The sequence below is a fragment of the Rhododendron vialii genome, chromosome 6a (assembly GCF_030253575.1).
Source record: "Rhododendron vialii isolate Sample 1 chromosome 6a, ASM3025357v1".
NCBI lineage: Eukaryota > Viridiplantae > Streptophyta > Magnoliopsida > Ericales > Ericaceae > Rhododendron > Rhododendron vialii.
In genome coordinates, this window is record NC_080562.1 from 24,070,654 (window position 1) to 24,090,632 (window position 19,979).

The 19,979-nt window shown below is 38.3% G+C and overlaps 1 protein-coding gene across 2 annotated transcripts in view; it reads left to right on the forward strand.

Annotated features, from left to right (window-relative positions):
- Positions 1-19,979, forward strand: part of LOC131329098 (sister chromatid cohesion protein PDS5 homolog B) — a 47,386-nt gene that overhangs the window by 2,712 nt on the left and 24,695 nt on the right. For both annotated transcript variants that reach the window (XM_058362170.1, XM_058362171.1), the window contains exons 2-13: positions 376-573; positions 699-880; positions 2,535-2,661; positions 12,801-13,022; positions 13,206-13,422; positions 13,535-13,680; positions 13,961-14,118; positions 14,212-14,361; positions 14,429-14,474; positions 16,352-16,540; positions 18,426-18,605; positions 19,591-19,733. In XM_058362170.1, coding sequence (XP_058218153.1) covers positions 376-573; positions 699-880; positions 2,535-2,661; positions 12,801-13,022; positions 13,206-13,422; positions 13,535-13,680; positions 13,961-14,118; positions 14,212-14,361; positions 14,429-14,474; positions 16,352-16,540; positions 18,426-18,605; positions 19,591-19,733 — 1,958 coding nt within the window. The remainder of the gene's footprint in view (positions 1-375; positions 574-698; positions 881-2,534; positions 2,662-12,800; positions 13,023-13,205; positions 13,423-13,534; positions 13,681-13,960; positions 14,119-14,211; positions 14,362-14,428; positions 14,475-16,351; positions 16,541-18,425; positions 18,606-19,590; positions 19,734-19,979) is intronic.

Below are 19,979 nucleotides of genomic sequence, written 5' to 3' on the forward strand. Positions count from 1 at the left end.
AACTTTTTACTCTCGGCACAGTTTCCAATAAATCTCTCTCTCTATCTCTCTCCACTCATTACATCCAAAATAACTTTCTAAAATGTAAACCAAACAAAGTGAGTGTTTGGCTTCTGGACTTTCATTTAGCTCGGGTTGAGGATTTTCACACTATCCAGAATTTGTTATTCCATGGTGGTATTCTGAGTCCGTTTTATTTGGCAATTGGCACTAGCTGGTGAATTTCTTGGTGTGTTTATGTATTTTGTGGTATTTAATCAACTGGGAGGATTATCTTAATAAGAAGAGCTAACACTATGTTTGCATTCTTCGATACCAGACCTATGGTTCATTTGCATTTTGCACTAATGTCTTATTTTTATCTGCACTCTGCAGCAAGCTGAAAGTGCTTTCCCGGAACTAGATCAGTCCTCATCTCTAGAACCTTCCATAAAGCCCCTGATCAATTCTCTTGTGAAGCACAACCTGCTTCAGCATAAAGATAAGGACATTAGACTTCTGGTTGCCCTATGTTTCTGCGAAATTATTCGGGTCCTGGCACCGAGTCCTGATTTGACAGATGTCGTCTTTAAGGTGTAAATTTATAACACCACAACCTATATGATTTGCATCTATGCCCGTGTCTTTACATGGAACTCTCATTAGTTTGTACCTGTGATTGCTGCCCACACAATTAAGAGTTTCTGATCTTGTTGCAGGACATTTTTACACTTTTTCTCGGTTTATTTGCGGATCTTGCTGATACCACGAGCCCATATTTCCCAAGAAGATTAAAAGTATTGGAGACTCTTGGCAAACTTAATTTTTTTGTGCTAATGTTTGACACTGGTTGTGACGATCTAGTTCCCAAAATGTTCGATATCTTTTTCTCTGTTGTGAGGTTCTGTTTCTCACCCTTCTACTTTTTGTCCTGAGTATTCTTGATTATCTATTTTTTCTTGCTATCATACATTTAGCAATCAATTGAGTCTGTAGTACCTTGCCTTTTAATCAGTTGATTTCGTTATGTGTATCGGTGGAGAAAACTTGCGTGATAAGAGACTAAGAATTATTGCGGCCTTATTCATCTTCTTATACTTGGTTGGTGATGGTTTGTTGGAGGCATAACATTTGAAGTTGAATAAAAATGACAACTCAAACGATGCCCTTTTCATTTGGGTTCTGTTCTATTTTTGTTTCTTCGTTCACCTAGAGTGTGGCTGAGAACCTATTATCCATGGTAGAGGGAAGAGCTTCGTTTACCAAATGTTTAGAACAGCTATTGGCCTCCCTCCAAATCAAAATCAGCTTACAATGCTGCTTCCTGGTCTGCAAATTTTGAATCTCCTGCGATAGGTTATAGTTCAGACTCATAGACTATGGATGATGAACAAGTGTGAGAGCCTCAGTTGAGTCCGATTCCACCACTGAATTCTGCCAGCTTTCCCCGCAGGCTAACTGGAGTCGCAGCCACATAGTCCATAGCTCAACTGTTTCCATTAAGATATTTACTGCGTTATGCTTAAAGATGACTAATCATTCACATCTCTCTTCCTAGCCAAGCCTTCTGCACCACCATTAATAGAGCCATCAATGTTCAGCTTGACCCATTCCATTTGATATGTAAATTTTTATGAGAAGACTCAGTTGGCGATGTTCAACAAAGTGCACTTATGATGCAAACAAGGGGGAATCAAACTAGAGTGTCTTGTCCAAACAATGGTAAAACATCAAACTCAAAATCAATTGGCTATGAGGGGAGACGCTGCCCAGAGTCATTTATAAGTTTGTGAAGGTCATAATTAACAATTAACTGGTGTAGGACAGTCTTAACTCCACCTAAGACTCAGTACTTGATTAAGCTGAACTAGCGGGACAAGGATAGCACCACACACTAGTGGGTAAAGTTTCGCACAGCAGAGTTTTGGGTGTCACACCTAGCAATCTCAACTAGTCCCCCTTTAGATTTCTTACTTCCAAATGGTTTACTTCTAAGTTTTTCCTGATTGATTGAAAAAAGTGGTAAATGATGATGAGTTGTGTGCTATATCAATCACTTTTACTGCTAATGATGATGCTCAGGGAGTAAGGACAATTGCTAGTTGGGTTATTATAGAATGTAGGTAATTAACCAGTGGCCGGAAAGGTGAAATCATTGGTCACTGGGAAGGTGAAATCATTGTTTTCTCCTAACTTCCCTGATACAACACTGTAGTTTCCGAAATATTTATTACCACCATATTTCCTACTGAGATTACTTATAGTGAAACAATAGAGGAGACGTTTGCAATAGGCATAGTTGAATCATGCATGATTTGTAAGGTTTAGTCTGTCCACCAAAAAGCACGCAACTTTTCCTGCAATTTTTGACCTTAATAAGATGTCTTAAAAGGAAATTTGCATGTCCAATAATCCTATAAGTAACTTAGTCATCATGCTTGTGGATGCTACTTGTGTTATCATGCTTTTCATTTGTCTGGTAATCTATCTACCTTATACTGATAGCTAAAGTAACGTGTAGGGCCCTAAATGGTGTTTTAATTGTTGTTCTGTAGGGAACACCATCCACAAAGTTTGTTCAGTGCAATGTCTTCTATTATAGGTCATATTCTAAAGGAGAAGGAGAAAGTTACCCATTCGCTTATTGATATCATTTTGCAGAATCTTTTGAAGGAGGAAAAGGTAATTTCTTGGTGAAATGCAGTTGCTTGCGCTTCTTCAGTTAAAGCAGATCTTTCCCTTGAAAATTTATTTATTTTTGTTTCTCATGCTTCTGTTGGTATAAGTTGACATGATTATAATGGAGTTTGAAAGATTGCTTTTGCCTCATCTTATTGTCATAGACGGACGGAAATAATAAAGTTTGTGCCATTGCAACTGGTGCTTCATGATGTTAAAGCAGATTTTTGCCCTTGAAAATTTATTTTTCGCCTTCTCATGCTTCTCCGATGATATAACTTCACAGTCTTATGGTGGAGATTAAAAGAAGGTTTTTGAAATAGTTTTGATGATATAGATATCTTATAATCACAGATGGATGAAAATAATAAAGATTGTGGTATCACAACTTGGGCATTTATCTTTTCTTTATTTGGGATAGTTAAAATATGAGGAGTGATGTTCTTCGTTGTTCTTGTAAATGGCCATTGTGTTTATGTAGCGGATTTGTCTAAAAAGGAAATATAAGGGAAAGTGAAACACTCAAACAGAGACAGTACATGGTTTATCCTTAGGATGCTCTTGTCCAATTGCAAGCATCCTCATGGTAGTGGTCTAGTTAGGTGGTGAGGGAAAAATGTGGAGGATTGTCCTCAGATCACTTTGAGAGTGTCGTATTATTTTACTTTAAGTGAATGGAAGGGTTCTACTTTTACCAGTGTTTGGTTGTTCTTTCTTGGATAAGCCAGAATGTGCTTCAAGATATGGGGAACCAACACCTCCTTGATTATTGGATAAGTTCCTCTACCATGGCCTGTGGCATGGAAGTTCAAGTTGTGTCTTTATAGATTTATAAACCTCATGATTAGCTATTTTGGCTGCTAACTTGGTCATTGGATTCTATAGATTATGTTTGACCGTATAACTTTTTTCCTCAACAGAAATTGGATTTTGTTTTTCCATGCATTACAAACATTTATAGTACTCAATACCCCTTCCCAACCCACAATCACACTATACCTAAGTGCAGCTACATAACTGTTGGGCCAAGTGCCCTGGATCAGATATTAATACCAAGGCAAAATCAATGAATAACTTGCACATGTTTTAGCCCATGTATTGTTTTAGAAGTCAGCCCCCCAGTTTTCTAACCAAAGTCCACCTCAATGATGCATGAAATAGGACCAGACTCAATATTGCAGACTCATTTTGGAGAAATGCCTAGTGGCAACCTTTTGAAGGTCTGCTTGTTAGGCCAACGTGTTGGCCTCAGTAGCACAAAGTTTTGTGTCTGCTACTCTGCTCTGTAACAGGACAGATTAACATAGCCTTCCTGGCCTCTAGAGAATATTCCAATAAACAACTCAGATTTCCAAGAGACCAATGTCTGAAAATCCTGTTTTTGTTGGTGTTATTCCCCATTGGGCTTTCAAGCACTGATATTTCAGCATATGGGGAATTATACTATAGTAGTTGAGGATCCTCCAAAGAAAGCCACAGTCCTCCCTTGCTCCCAATTGGGGTATGAAACAAAAGAAAGAGCTACCAAGCAAGAGAAGCTCTAGTAGTTTAAGATTTCATAAAATTGAAACAAAATATCGTAGTATTTGGTATTTACATAACTTCCCCATGTATAAAGTGTGAGTGCCATCTACAGTAGTTTGGTCACAAATTAAACAGTTGTTTTGACCTTGGATTTGTTAATTTGTAAAGAAGAGAGAAACGTAGAATGGGAACCCAAAAACTTATTAGGGTTATTTTCTCATTGCGTTATACTTATACAAATATAAACAATAATTACACCTTAGACCCTTATCTCCTAATCTACTTACATAAGAGATTAAATGTAAATTACAACTAATTACATATAAGCCCATAACTTAACACTCCCCCTCAAGTTGGTGCGAAGATATCAATCAAACCCAACTTGAACACAATGGGGTGGAAACTCTTGCTACTAAGCCCTTTTGTGAATATGTCAGCCAGTTGATCTTCAGATCTCACAAAAGGCATACATATCAATCCCGCGCTCAGCTTCTCCTTGATGAAGTGCCTGTCAATCTCTATATGCTTCGTTCTGTCATGTTGAACAGGATTATGAGCAATGTTGATGGCAGCTTTATTGTCACAGTAGAGTTTCATAGGACCATTATTAGTAATTCTCAAATCACGTAACACAGTTTGGAGCCACAAGAGCTCACAAACGCCATGAGCCATAGCTCTGTACTCAGCTTCTGCACTAGACCTGGCAACCACTGATTGCTTTTTACTTTGCCAAGTAACCAAATTTCCCCCAATGAAAGTACAATAGCCAGAAGTAAAGCGTCTATCATTCACAAAACCAGCCCAATCAGCATCAGTAAATGTCTCCAATTTCAGGTGACCATGATTAGAGAACAGAATTCCCTTTCTTGGAGTTGATTTGAGGTACCTCAAGATACGATAAACTGCATCCAGATGCGAAGCACGAGGATCAAGCATAAACTGACTAACAACGCTCATTGCATAAGTAACATCTGGTCGAGTGTGAGCTAAGTATATCAGTTGACCCACAAGTCGCTGATATCTCTCCTTGTCAATGCACTCCCCCACATTGTTACTAAGATGGTGATTCGCCTCAATAGGAGAATTTTCAGGTCTACGGCCCAACATACCTGTTTCTTCCAAAAGATCAAGTATATACTTCCGTTGGGAGATAAAAATACCTCTGTCAGACCTTGCCACTTCCATGCCAAGAAAATATCTTAGTGATCCCAAATCCTTAATCTCGAATTCTTGAGCCAGACTAGATTTGAGATTAAGAATTTCATTCACATCATTGCCTGTCATTATTATATCATCAACATACACAATAAGGACAACAATCTTACCAGCACTTCCCTTGATGAACATAGTATGATCTGCATGGCTCTGTTTGTATCCAAACCCCAACATAGCCTTGGAAAATCTGCCAAACCACGCTCTAGGTGATTGCTTCAGCCCATATAGGGCCTTCTTCAATCTACACACCTTCCCTTCAGTCTCAGAGGAAGAGAAACCTGGTGGTACGTCCATATACACCTCCTCTTCTAACTCACCATGGAGGAATGCATTTTTCACATCAAACTGGTGAAGGGGCCAATTCAAATTGGCAGCACAAGAAAGCAGAGCTTGCACAGTGTTCATCTTTGCTACTGGTGCAAACGTCTCTTCATAGTCAATACCATAGGTTTAAGTAAAACCCTTGGCAACAAGTCTCGCCTTGTATCTCTCAACTGTACCATCAGCATTCTGCTTAACAGTGAAAACCCACTTGCATCCTACTGATTTCTTTCCTCCTGGAAGTGATACTAGCTCCCAAGTGCCATTCTTTTTCAAAGCTGTCATCTCTTCTACCATAGCTCCTTTCCACTTAGGTATTTTGAATGCATCCTGCCAATTCTGTGGAATACATATAGAAGAAAGACGAAACAAATGCATGGTACGAAGGAGATAAACGATCATAAGAGACGTATTGAGAGATAGGATGTTGAGTACATGACCTAACACCTTTCCGAAGAGCAATAGGAAGATAATCAGACTCAATAAAGGGAGGTTCAATAGGAGAAGATTCATTACCAGATAAGTCAGCTGAGGAATCCGGAACTGGAGCAGGGAATTGTAATGGACAAGGTGGTATTACACATGAGGACTTTCCTTTCTTCTGTCTAATGTAGGTCTTTAAGTTAGACCCTTTTAGCCGTTGTGGTAGTTCCTCAATATTGTCACCAATGTCATGAGTTGCTTTTTCAGCAGATATTGGTTCCTCTCTAAATTGTTTCCTCTTCCCCTCACCATGATTATAGAAAGAGGTAAACATCTCTTTCTCCCTCATCTCTTCTTGCCGTTGCCGATGCTCCCCCTGAAGAGATGGAGTGGAAGGAGAGTAAAATGACACTGTTTTCCAAAAAGTAACATCCATAGAGACATAAAATTTTCTAGAGTGAGGATCATAACACTTATAGCCCTTCTGGGTAGGAGAGTACCCAATAAAGACACACTTATGGGCTTTAGGACTTAACTTGCCCCCAGAGGGATGAGGGGCATGAGCAAAACACACACAACCAAACACCCGCGGTGGGAGAGTGGTGACATGAGAACTGTGAGGAAGACACTCAAGAGGAGTTTTGAATTGGAGAATACTAGATGACATACGGTTAATAAGATAAGTAGCAGTCAAAATCGCCTCTCCCCAAAAAAATTTGGGAACATTCATGGTGAATAAAAGAGAGCTAGCTACCTCAGCAAGATGACGATTCTTGCGTTCAGCAACTCCATTTTGTTGTGGAGTGTCAACACAAGTTGTTTGATAAAGAATGCCATTTTCTTCTAGGAATGCCCTAAAATTTCTATCTATATACTCAGTCCGATTGTCACTAAGGAGAATTTTAATATTCGTATCAAATTGAGTGCGTACCATGGCATAAAAAGATTTAAAACTAGAAAAGACGTCACTTTTTGACTTAAGTAAATACACCCAAGTAACACGAGAATAACAGTCAATACAAGTGACAAACCACCAAAAACCTTTAAGAGAGGTAACAGGGGAAGGACCCCAAACTTCATAATGGATAACTGTAAAAGGAGACGCACTCCATTTATTAATAGGTGCATAAGATGAATGCTTATGTTTTCCAAACTCACAGGCTTCACAGAAAAACTGACTCTTAGGACAATGCCTTATTAAATTAGGAAAAAGTTTCTCTAAAATTCCAAAGGAGGGATGACCCAATCTACAATGCTATTGATGTAACATAGTAAGAGCAGCACCCGTATCTGCTTGCAGAGCAAGACCACATGACATGGGTGGATGAGGTGTAGACTCCAAAAAATAAAGGCCACTATGTGATTTACCACTGCCAATCACCTTCCCCGTATCCAGTTCTTGAAAGACACAATGAGTAGGAAAAAAAAGTTGCGGAACAATTTGCAGAACGAGTAAGGCTACTAACAGACATAAGATTAGTGGCAAAGTTGGAAATGTGTAAAACTGAAGAGAGAGAAATAGAGGGAGAATAGCGAACGGAACCCTTCCCTGAGATAGCAGAGAATGACCCATCTGCTATTCGGACCTTATCCTTACCAGAATAAGTAGAATAAGTATTAGACACAGAGGAACACCCAGTCATATGATCTGAGGCACCAGAATCTATAATCCAAGGAATAGCAGAAGAGGCAGTAAATGCACTAGCCGGGATACCTGTGTGAGCAAAATAGGATGAAGTAGGAGCTGCTGTGGAAGAGGAAGCTATAGTAGATGGAGAATCAGCCCGAGCCATAAGACGCCTGAGAGTTTGTATTTCCCCCTGAGAGAAATCACCAACATGATCAGATGATGCCTGAATCTCAGAACGGAACCCAGAATCAGGCAAGGTGCCAACTGTAGACTCCGAAACATCGGCCTGGGCCCGAGAACGCACAGAACCACGACCATGGCCACCGCGTCCACCCCCACGCCGACGAGAGGGCTTGCCATGTAGTTTCCAACAAAAATCCCTGGTATGACCAGTGTTGTGGCAATAATCACACTGGAGTGACGCACGATCAGAAGGTCCGCTGCTACTACCAGACTGGGACTTGCCTGCCACCCTGGAGAATAGGCCCACTATCATAACCAAAATGACCTTGAGGAGTAGCAACCAGGGCAGAACGATCAGAAATAGGAGGGTGCAACATAGCACCCCTCCTACTCTCCTCCTGCTGAATAGGAAACGGAACACAACCTAACACCTGCACTCTAATCGGATCAAGCTCCAGATCAAGACCAGCAAGAAAGTCATAAATACGCTATTTCTCCATCCTTTTTAGCCAATTAGCAGCATCCACAACACAAATAGCCTGAAAGCCCTGATAATAATCAAATTCCCCCCAAGCTCCACTCAAGTCAGCAAAATACACAGCAACAGAATGATGATTTTGCTCCAATGTACAGAGCCTCTTCCTCAACTCAAAACACTGTGCATCATTACCTTGCTGAGAATAGGTCTGGGCTGCAGTAGTCTAAATTTGATGCGGAGTATCAAGCAGCAAGAAAGTATGGCGAATATCAGCTCTCATGGAGTTAAACAACCAGGTCATGACCAACGATTTCTGAGATTTAAACTTTTTAAGTTCAACAGGTGGAGTAACAGGACCCTCAATGAACTCTGAAATTCCTTTGGCCTCAATAGCTAAAGTAAAAGTACGAGACCAAATTAAATAATTGGTACCATCCAATTTAATATGACAAATATCCAGAGGAGAGTTATCTAGAGTCCCTACGCGACTCAACTCATCCTTTGTACTAGCGGAAGACTTGTTTTTATCCTCTGATGACATTTTAACAGTAGAATAACAACTTCGAATCCACAATACTCAGTCAACTCAGCAATAAAGGGCCGCAAAACAACACTAATTGCAGCAAACAACCTTAAAAAAAAATTCCAGAGGCAGCAAGAGCAGAACGCAAATCAAATACGTAGTACCAAATCAAGATACACAGATTGAAGATTCCTATCACTGTTTCGACTGCTAGAACAGTACCAAATCAAGAGTTCTAGCACTAAAATAGGGCAGAAACAGTCGGAATCTGCAGGAGCAGTGAAAACGAGCACACGTCAGTGCTTGTCGGCGTCAGAATCGACTAGGTCTTGGTCGGAACTGCTTGGTCTTGTTCGAGAAAGGCTGGGTCTTGTTGGAAACTGCGTGAAGGACCTGGGTTTGACAGATCCACACTCAAAATCGCTGGGTCTTGTTCGAAATAAAAAAAAAAGAAGTGCCCTAGGGTGTTCTAACAGGTCTGGAAGTTGCTTAGTCTCGATGATCGATTGATCAAAAGAAAAAAAAAAAACGACAAGGTAGGTCTCAGTTCTAACGCTTTGATACCATGTTAATTTGTAAAGAAGAGAGAAACGTAAAATGGGAACCCAAAAACTTATTAGGGTTATTTTCTCATTGCGTTATACTTATACAAATATAAACAATCATTACACCTTCGACCCTTATCTCCTAATCTACTTACATAAGAGATTAAATGTAAATTACAACTAATTACATATAAGCCCATAACTTAACAGGATTAAACAGTGTTTGCATCAATTCATAGTTACAATTTAATTGTACTATCTTCCTTGTCCCCTGTGAAGTTCCAAAATGCCATTGTATGTTGTTTTCCTTCTCTTTGTTCTTGGGGCTTGAGGTGTAAATCTTATAAATTTTGGAGGGCAGTGAACTATTTGACCAAAAGGCTAACTAGGTCCCAACCCTCTATCTCTCTCTAGAACCATAGCATCCATGGCTGATTTACGAAAGTTTATCTTCATACATGAAACACTTGCCCAAAAAACTGCTTCACTTCTTCTATTGACAATTTAGTATTTCATTCTGCCACAGTAATTATGCAATGATTGATGAGTTTTACGGATAACAACTTCAAAGCTTTTATTTTATTTTATTTTATGTGTCATGCCATCAGCTTATGCAGCCTCAGTTATGCTAATTACTTTATAAATAGCCCACTTAAGGTACCTGTATTCCAATTACTGGAAAAACTCAGGGCTGCTTGCGGTCCGGTTCAGATTTCTAGGAATCTGAGGACCGAACTGCTAGTCACGGTTTTTACAAAATGAAATCCATGTCCAGACCAAAAGTCTCACGGTCCGGTTCCAATCCAATCCGTGACTCATAGATCGGTTACGGTTTTGTCCACTGATTTTATCATAAATAAAGCTCGAGCATACATCCCACGCTTAAATGGAAGAATGTTACACTCAGAATTAAGTTTAACACCACCAGAAAGTACTTATTACATAAATTACTAAAGGCCTACTTTAGAAATTAGATTCAAAAGAGTCTAAATACTAGGAGTAGTAGATTGTTTGTATCATTATAGTACATAACATAAAATCAAACAAAAAAAGACATCAAAGTGGGACAACTAATAACACCAAAGAGCTGGAATTGTATCTTTTAGCCAAATGCAATGCATGGCAACTGACAACAGTTTTAACATTAAAATTCTAATATTGGTAGGAAAAAGTTTTAACATTACTAACAATTAATTATATAAATACACACATATTTATATATATATTTATTATTTATATAAAATAAATATCCCACAGTCCGGTTCGGTTAATTCACGGTTTCGTAATGAAAATCCGTGGACCGAACCGTGAGTCACGGTTTTCTAATTTTTCAATCCGTGTCCGGACCATTGGTCCATGAACAAAATCCGAAAGGTATGGATCGGTTCAATTCGGACCGGTTTCACGGTTCACCGGTTTTTTTAGCAGCCCTATGAAAAAGTACATACGGTGCATGGTCTAAGTGTTATCCGTGCAAAGTGACTCCTTATTACTCCCACGAGCTGAGGCCCAAATAATAACAAACAATATAATGCCTGGTCTTCTACGTTACAAATAAAGCCACATTAGGCACATTCAATAAATTTTATTTATTTTGTAGCATTTTCTATTTTTCTTTTTTGCTCATCTTGCTCTTTCCCATTTCATGTAACATTATTATATCCTAACTCGTTAGGTTTTTTGTCACATTGAGGTAGATGATGTTATTGTATCTTGTTTTACGAATATGGTGAGCTTCGACATGAGTTCAAAGGAATAGTTTAACCTAACTGTGGGGATAAAATTACAGAAACTGAAAGGCCCCTATTTATATTTGAAGATTTAGGTAAGAATTGCGTCATCCTACCAGTCAGTAAGCACCATGTCATTCTACCGACCTGGAAGAGCCTTGTCGACCAATCAGGAAGCACCGCGTTGTTCGACCAATAAAATTTACCTAGTTGCATTATCCAACAAATAGTATTTGACTATGTTGTCCAGCCAATAGAACTTTTTCTTACTGGTGAAGTCATTTAATTCACAACAACAATATACTCATACACAAATGCACAGATACAGTTCGGACTTAGCGTAACTTCTTGGGAGGTATAGAGTTTGACTAACAAGTCATATTTGCACATTCTTAATCATTGGAATTGTTTTTGACAATAATCGCAAGTCAAGTTTAGGCATTGTTAGAGCTCCAGAGTCCAAACGTTCTAAAAGCTTAAGTGGTTAGGAAATGGAGCCAACAAATGCATACACAAATGGGAATGATACGAAACGAACCCAAGAATGCACCTGTTAGAAGTGTCCATTCTTCTTAGTACTTGCAGCCAGCAGCATCAAGCTTCTCTCATTTGGTTTTTGGAAGGTTAAAAGACCAAATAAAATGAAGTAAAACACGGGTTCAGTCACTTGTGAAGTTTTTGCTCTCTTCCCTCTTCTTTGAAGTACTCGTTAAGTAGGAAATAAAGTATCTGAGTAAAACAAAAGTTGGCCAAACTTTATTATTGGAATATTTTTCATCGCTCTTACGTAATTTTTGTTAGTTTTGTTTTAAATTTCTTTGATTATTTGTTTGTCTCGATGAGAGAGGTGGAAAAGTAAAATAAAATAAAAAAGTTTTCTAAAGACAAAAATAATTCAGAAACTTCACCTCTTTTGGATTATTTGTCTTTAGTTAACTTTTCAAAGTTTTTGAACATAATTTTTACTTTTTAGGTCCCTCTAGTTTAGACGGATAAATAATTTCGGAAAGAGGTTGATGCAATCTTATGAAACTAGTCCAATAATAAAGTTAGTCCAAACCTACCATAAACCTTCTTGAGGCTAAGATAAGGTAAAGAAGGAGAAGTCAGAAAATTTGCGGCGTATGTGCTTGTGCAGCAATTTCCTTTGAGTAAGATGTTTAGGGATGTAAGAACCACACACTGTTTTAGGAGAGTGTAAAGTGGAAGTGCTGTTTAATCAAGACAACAAAGCGTAGTGAGTACTAAATCTAACGGCCCTTGTAATTACTTTTTGTTGGAAGACTAATTGCAAAAGCGATAGTGACTATCTTATGTTCATCAGCCTGGATGGCTCAAGTCTAACAATGTTTGAGCTGAAGAGCCGAGCATATTGGTGAAGGGAGGAACTAAAGTGAGCTCAGTCTTGGCTTGCTTATGTGTGAACAAGGTTGTTGCAGGCCTTTGGTTGTAATAGGTGGAAACTTTATTGAAGATAACTCTGTTGGCAAAATATTGAGGCACTGCCTGTTATGAAGATTTTTCTTCCTTTCTTCTCTGTTGATTATTATTTGTTCTTTTCTCTCTCCAGGGTGCATCTCCTGTGGCTAGAATGCTTGCTGTTTCTGTAATCCGAAATTGTGCAGAAGAACTTGAGACCTATGTTTTTGAATTTTTAACTTCTTGCATAGTGAACAGAGATGGTGTACGGAGTGATCTTAAAGAATTTTACCATGAAATCATATATGAAGTCATTCAGCATGCTCCTCAAATGCTTCTGAATGTCATCCCAACCCTGACTCAAGAATTACTGGTTAGATCTTCCTTTTCCTTTTTTTCATTTAGTTTTTGCAGCATTGAATTTGTTAACCGAGTTATAGTGGATATTGTGAACGTATTATTGCTTCTCTGTAACACATTGTATCTTTTGGACTTAACTTTAATTCCTTATCTGTCTCATTTTTTGGGAAAGTGATGGCATGGTTGAAATTTGCAGGCTGATCAGGTCGATGTTCGGATAAAAGCTGTTAAGTTTATTGGTAGACTTTTAGCTCTTCCTGGACGCCATCTTGCCCACGAATATCACCAGCTCTTCTTAGAATTTACAAAGAGATTCTCTGATAAATCTGCGGAAGTTAGACTTGGTGCTATATCATGTGCCAAAGCTTTCTACATGACCTATTCATCAGGGACAGAAGCACTTGAAGTTCTCAGTAAGTTGTACACAGTCTATATCTTTTTTGGCTGTGGTGTCCTGGTTTTAAATTAATTCCTTCCATTTCTGGATTATACTTGTTCTATGGTCTTACTCTTTTTGTTGAACAGCTGCGCTTGAGGGCCGTCTTTTAGATTTTGATGACAGAGTGAGGACCCAAGCGGTGGTGGTCGTGTGTGATTTAGCCAGGGCTAACCTGAAATCTGTCCCACATGAACTAATATCTCGGGCTACTGAACGACTTCGTGACAAGAAGGTACCTTTTAGGAAGCAGATTCTTTACAGTCCCTCAATGGAACTAGACCATCCAGTTTGGGACCTTTTGGGCTCATCTCAGGCCCATTTTGGTGGGGGTGATGATCTCTGCACGGCCTATGAGACACCAAAGCTGACTTTGGGTGGGCCCGAAAAGGATGAATGTAGACAGTCCAGTCCCACTTAAAGACTGAACAGAAGCTTTTCTTAAATTTTTTTAGTTTCTGTGTGATTGCTTTAACTGTGTAATGTATATCTGCTACTCGATTCTTGCCATATAGGTTTCTGTTAGAAAGAAAGCATTGCAAAAGTTGCTGGAAGTTTACCGGGACTATTGTACAAAGTGTGCTACTGGTATCGTAACACCTATTGACCAATTTGAGCAGATTCCGTGTAAAATATTGATGCTGTGCTATGATAAAGACTGTAAGGAGTTTAGGTACGCTTGGCTATAAATACTTTCCGATTAAATAAAGCAGCATAAATATTGCATAAAAGTTTGATGCAATCTTCTCTTATTATGATTCTTCAGCCTTCAAAGCATGGAGCTTGTGCTTGCTGAGGAACTGTTTCCTGCTTCTCTTGCAATTGAGGAGAGAACACGGCATTGGATCTTTCTGTTCTCACTTTTTGACTCTCCTCACTTGAAAGCTTTGAATGCTATTTTATCTCACAAACGAAGGTAATGATAGTCATATTTTTTTTTAAACAAGTAAATAATTTTTCTTTACAAGTTCTGTAAAATTCAGGTTGCAAGCTGAGATGCAAGTTTACCTGACTCTCCTGAAAGAAGAGGTATAATGGAAATCTCAGTGCGGTTAAATTTCTTGAATGCTTTGTAGTAATTGAGTTATTCTGTTTATTTGTGTGGGAGTGAGACATTTGGAAAAAGATGTTCTTGATGATAAGCAACTAAGCCTTTTCTTGCATTTGCTTCTATTTAACCTTAGTTTGATGTAGAACTTCTGATTACTAGGACTGAAGAACATGTATGTAGAAAGAAATACAAAAAGAATAGTGCATTCTAAATTTGTACATACCTTTCTAGAACTAAAGTACTTGAATGCTTTTAGTAATTCGTAATCATGCTGTTTATTTGTGTCCAAATGACATAATATCTCTGTGTCAGAAAGAGATGTTCTTGATGATAAGTTATTTAGCAGTTTCTTGCATTTCCTTCTGTTGAACTTCAGTTTGACGATTGAGGGACATTTATGTACACATTAATGCTAAAATAAAAGGAAGTAAGTTCTAGATGTTTTACATACCTTTCTAGAATATGCTTTGCCCATCTATGAAATGGATAGAATAGATGGGGTATATCTTTATCTCTAAATTCCTAGTTGGATAAAAATATGGATTATATCTATATCTAAACTGTTGTTTAATTGGTATGTCCATGCATATCAATTAATTTGTTTAATCGCTGCTCATTCAAATTAATCACATGTCAGGAACCAGATTTGAACTAGTGATTAGAGGATTTTCAGTCCTCTGCTCTACCTGCTGAACTATCCTGAGCATTCGCGATGCATCATTTCATTTTACTAGATGATTGGGGTCTATGTCAATTTAAAAAATGAAAGTGTATTATTACAAAGTGTTACCCAAGCCCTGGAATAGGGTAGGGTTTATTTATGTGTTTAGGTTTCAGAAATATGCAAAGCTTATTGGTCCTTTGGACCTGGTGAATTATTCTTAAGTTTCCACTAGTATTTTTCTTTCTGGATGACATGAAGTTTGCACATAACAAAATTCTGGGGACATGGATGTTTGGAGTACTTGCAGCTAGAGCACACAAAGGAAAAAGATCTACATGGAACTCCCAGTGATCTAACTGTTTTCCTTTTGTTGAAGTTTGACTTATTCCACATGTGGATATAAATAAAGTTTTGTAAGTTTAGACAATAACAAAAGTTTAATCGATTTGATGTTCTTTTTGTGGTAAATATGTGGTCGTGCCTGTATATAAAATCCTGTTTCTCAAATCAAAGCTGGCAATTCTTTCCTGTTTCCATTTCTTGGCATGTATATTGTGGAACATGGTTTCACTTTATGGTACTTAAGTTTTAATTAAGATTGCATGCTGTGGCCCAGATTTGTTTTTGTTTTCAATCATTCTGGTTCTGTACTGAATGAACCCCTTCATTTTCATTATATTTTCAGTTTTTCTCTTATTGGAACATAGTGTATGGTACCAGTATAATTCTGTTGGCCATTTGTTTACAAAATATGGGTCTTAGCCTTTCACCTTTTCAGAGAAAAATTTCCAGCCAAATGACCGGGTATGAAGTCAAATCAATCAGGCTCTGTTTGGAACTTAGGCAAGGAAAGAGAAAAGAAGAGAAGAGTAAAATCAAAGATAAAGTTGAGAAGAAATGGAAGGGAAAGTTGAACTTGTTTTTTAAACTTTTTCTTCGCTTTCTCTGGAAACCAAACAATGGAAGGAAATTTTTTAAAACTTTCTCTTCCTTTTCATTTCTTTCCCTAAGTTCCATACACACCCTCAGTCTCTCAGAATTCTGTCCTTTTATTCAATGGATACTATAATAATTGCAGAAGTGGTGTACTCTAGTGCAAAGGAGATTTATTACATGGAGTGCTATGCTGCATGGAGTTATTCTTTTTTCATTTGTGATTCTGTGAATAATGATACCTTGTGCTTATTGCAGAATAATGGCTCCGAAGAAGTGCAAAAGGGAATTCAAACCTCTTTAGCCAAACTAGCATCATACTTCCCAGAGTCCTCCAAAGCAGAAGAATGCTTTCATAAATTGAACTTAGAAAAAGATGATAAAATTTTTACCACATTGGCACAGTTGTTGGATGAAGTGAATTTGAAAAGTGCGGAGTCCACGAGAGTAAGTTATTGGATACAAACCTTGTCTAGCCTTATTCCGAAATATCTCGTTTCTCCATTCTGCCTGTGATTGTATCAGTTCAGGTTTTGGTGGCCATTACGTATTTTAGATGGTTTATTTTAGGTACGATACCTTCAAATCCGTTTTCTTCTTGTGTTATTGTGTTATGTTGGTACTTGTCTGGGGAATTGAGGAGCAATATTACTGATTGTTCAGTATAATGTGAGCCCTTCTGTGATGATTTTCTGTTTGAAAAGTTATTTAGTAGGATAAGCTGTGTAGGAATGATTAATTTGGTATATTGGGAGTAGATCTTCTGTGAAGAGAATGATATCATTTGGCTATGAGTAGTGATGCTTAGATTTGGAACTTTTTTCCCTACCCTTTTGAAACTCTTAGTGCCATAAATCATTTACATCAGGGAGAGTTCATCACCCCGGCAGGGTAAAATGGAAATTATGATCCAGGTAGTCATTCAGCCGTGTTAGCTATAAGGATGTGATAACGTCATTGTGTTTGAGGCACCTACGTCTGGTAATATGGAAATTATGCCGGGGAGAGTTCATCACCCCAGCAGGGTAAAATGGAAATTATGATCCAGGTAGTCATTCAGCCTTGTTATCTGTAAGGATGTGATCACTTGATCGTGTTCGAGGCAACTATGTCTGGTTAATTTAAGATAATCAATTTCTATCTTGATTGTGTCCCAAGTTCATGTTTGTCTTTAGATGCATGGTTCCTTGGCTTGAATGTTTGATTCTCAAAAAGTGGTATGGGAAAATCAAGTTTTCTACATGTCTATTATGACTGCACGAGGAGACAGTCTTTTCAAAGACACTGATTGGCTCTACCACCAGAGGAGTTTACTGCTTTCTTGTTTTTCTTTTGTTGATGGGTAACACGAATTAGTTACGACAGGATTAGTGTGAAACAAATGAGGTGATACATACAGACAGGATTAGTGTGAAACAAATGAGGTGATACATACAGGTAGCGCCTATTCAACACAAAATGAGGGATTTTGATAAGCTTTAGAAATGGAAACATATGGCAGACATTTTCCTTGCTAGTAACTATTGCGAAAGTTGCATCACTTCATTCCTGTACTGTGAATGTAGATCAGAATGCCTGTCTTTTGCTATTCTAGACATGACATAGCACCAGAAGGTCTTTGATGGGAATTTTTTCTTGAGAATGGGGCTGGAAGCCTGGAATGATAGATTGGAGATAAAAAAAATGCGAGGTTAGTAAGAACCCTACGGAAAATGTAAATTATTTTTTAACAGGAACATTTTCAGTGAGCTTGAAGTACAGTAAGTACCCATGCACAGTTGGTATCAGAACCTCGGGACCATCGCTTTGAGATGTAAAGAGGTCCTGCTTATATGTGTCACACTTTCTTGGGTGGACTCAACCCCAAAAGCTAGCTCTTGGAGTGAGGGTGGCCTCATGCTTATATACTTCATATTATTTTGGTACCCAGACGATGTGGGACTTTGCTCACGCCCTCCCTCACGTGCGACGTGTTCACTCAGCAACACTTGCCGCTTGCAGGCCATAGACACACATCCTACCCATCTCTGATACCTAGCTTTGATACCATGTTACATGGTCTTGGGTAGACCCTAAAAGCTAGCTTTTGAAGCGAGGGTGCCCTAACGCTTAAATACTTCATATTATTATTTTGGTACCTAGGCGATGTGGGACTTCCCTTCACAATGTGTCACTGTTGGTGGATTTTTGATGTTATCTCACAGGCTTAGGTATTTTTTTATTCAGTCGTTATTTATTCATATGTATTCTTTCGGATCTTCGCTTGTTATGCCAGATAAAAATATTTTGGTGATAATTTGGTCAAACAATTGATTTTTCTCTTCTCATTCAGGTTAACTTCCTGAGAAAGATGGGGGATAGACATCCACATTTTGGGTTCTTACAATTACTCTCCAGGAAATGCTTGTTCAGTATATTTAGTTCCGAGCACGTCCAATGTATTTTAGATCAACTTTTGAGTGACAAACTTGGAAATAAAAATCTGGAGAATTCCACTGTGAAGCTTCTTCTGGTAAGAGCAATTGTTTCTTATAATTCCTGAACCTTATGATGTGAGGTTATGTAGGTTTGCTTTTGGTGCAACTCATCAGAACTTTGACGTGTGTTCTTCATGCATTCTTATCTTCTTTGCCCACAAATACAAGTTTTTTCTTTGTTATCTATCAAGTATCATCCTTCCCGAAAAATAATGAATGTCTCAGTCAACATTCCACATCAGTTTGATACACATAATGACAAACACACATATATGGCTTGACCAATAACACCTATTAGCCCTTCTTCATTTGTTTTTTGGGTGAATAAAATTTCATTCTGAAAAACATAACTAACACAACGTAGTACAACCAGGAGAACCTGACAAACAAAGGAAAGAAAGAAACATCAAAACTCTACTGGACACCACTCCAAAACAGAAACTTAACTTGGTTGCTGAACCAGCATATGAACCAAAATGAAAGAACCTCCTGACGGTCTGGGCTCGTCTCCCTCTATGCTTGGTCAGGATTATAGATGAGGTATTGCAGGCTAGACAAGCCTGCCAATTCAGTGTTTTCCAGAGCTTTAACGTCTCTCTCAATTCCTTCCACCATCTCTTCAGGGCATTTTGCCTTGTTTTGAAAGGCTTTGATATTCTTTTGATCAGAACATGTTAAACAGTTGCAGCCAAAGCTAGTTCATATTAGTCCTCAGTTCACTTAATGTGTGGCCCATACCAACTTATCAGACCATTTAAAGCAAGCCCTCCTAACCTGTATTCTGTGCAATATCTCAGTCCAATCTTTCCCAGAGTAGAACATTCAAGAAAGAGGTGGTCATGAGAATCCACGACTTGAGTACAGAGCACACACATAAAATATTAATCGCCATCTCATGTATTTACCTTGCAATTTAACAAAGTTAAAGCTTATTTTCTGTAATATGCAATTATAATAGCAGAATTGCCTATTGTAATTTGTCTACCTGATTCGGGAAATTTTCACTTGTAACCTGTGTAGGGTATCATTAGTGCTTTCCCGTCCCTATTGAGAGGTTCAGAAAATCTGTTCCAATCGTTATTATTAAAAGATGGTGTTCAAATTCATGAAGAGCTGATTCTGATACTGGCAAAGGCAGGTCCACATATTCATATCAAAATCAGGTAATTGTGGTCTTTACTATTTGTTGTGTATTTTTCATGTTGTTTATTACGGGTAAATGGATTGTCATGGTAGTTGTATTTCTTATACACATCTCTGGGTATTTTCTTCGGTTTCCTTCATGTGCAGAAATACTTCATAAATTTCAATCATCGTTTTTTGGATCTACAACATTTGTTGTTGGGACGGAGTAATCATTGCCTTTATTTCTATCTGACTTTGATTTACAATGTGCTCAGCAACTCAAG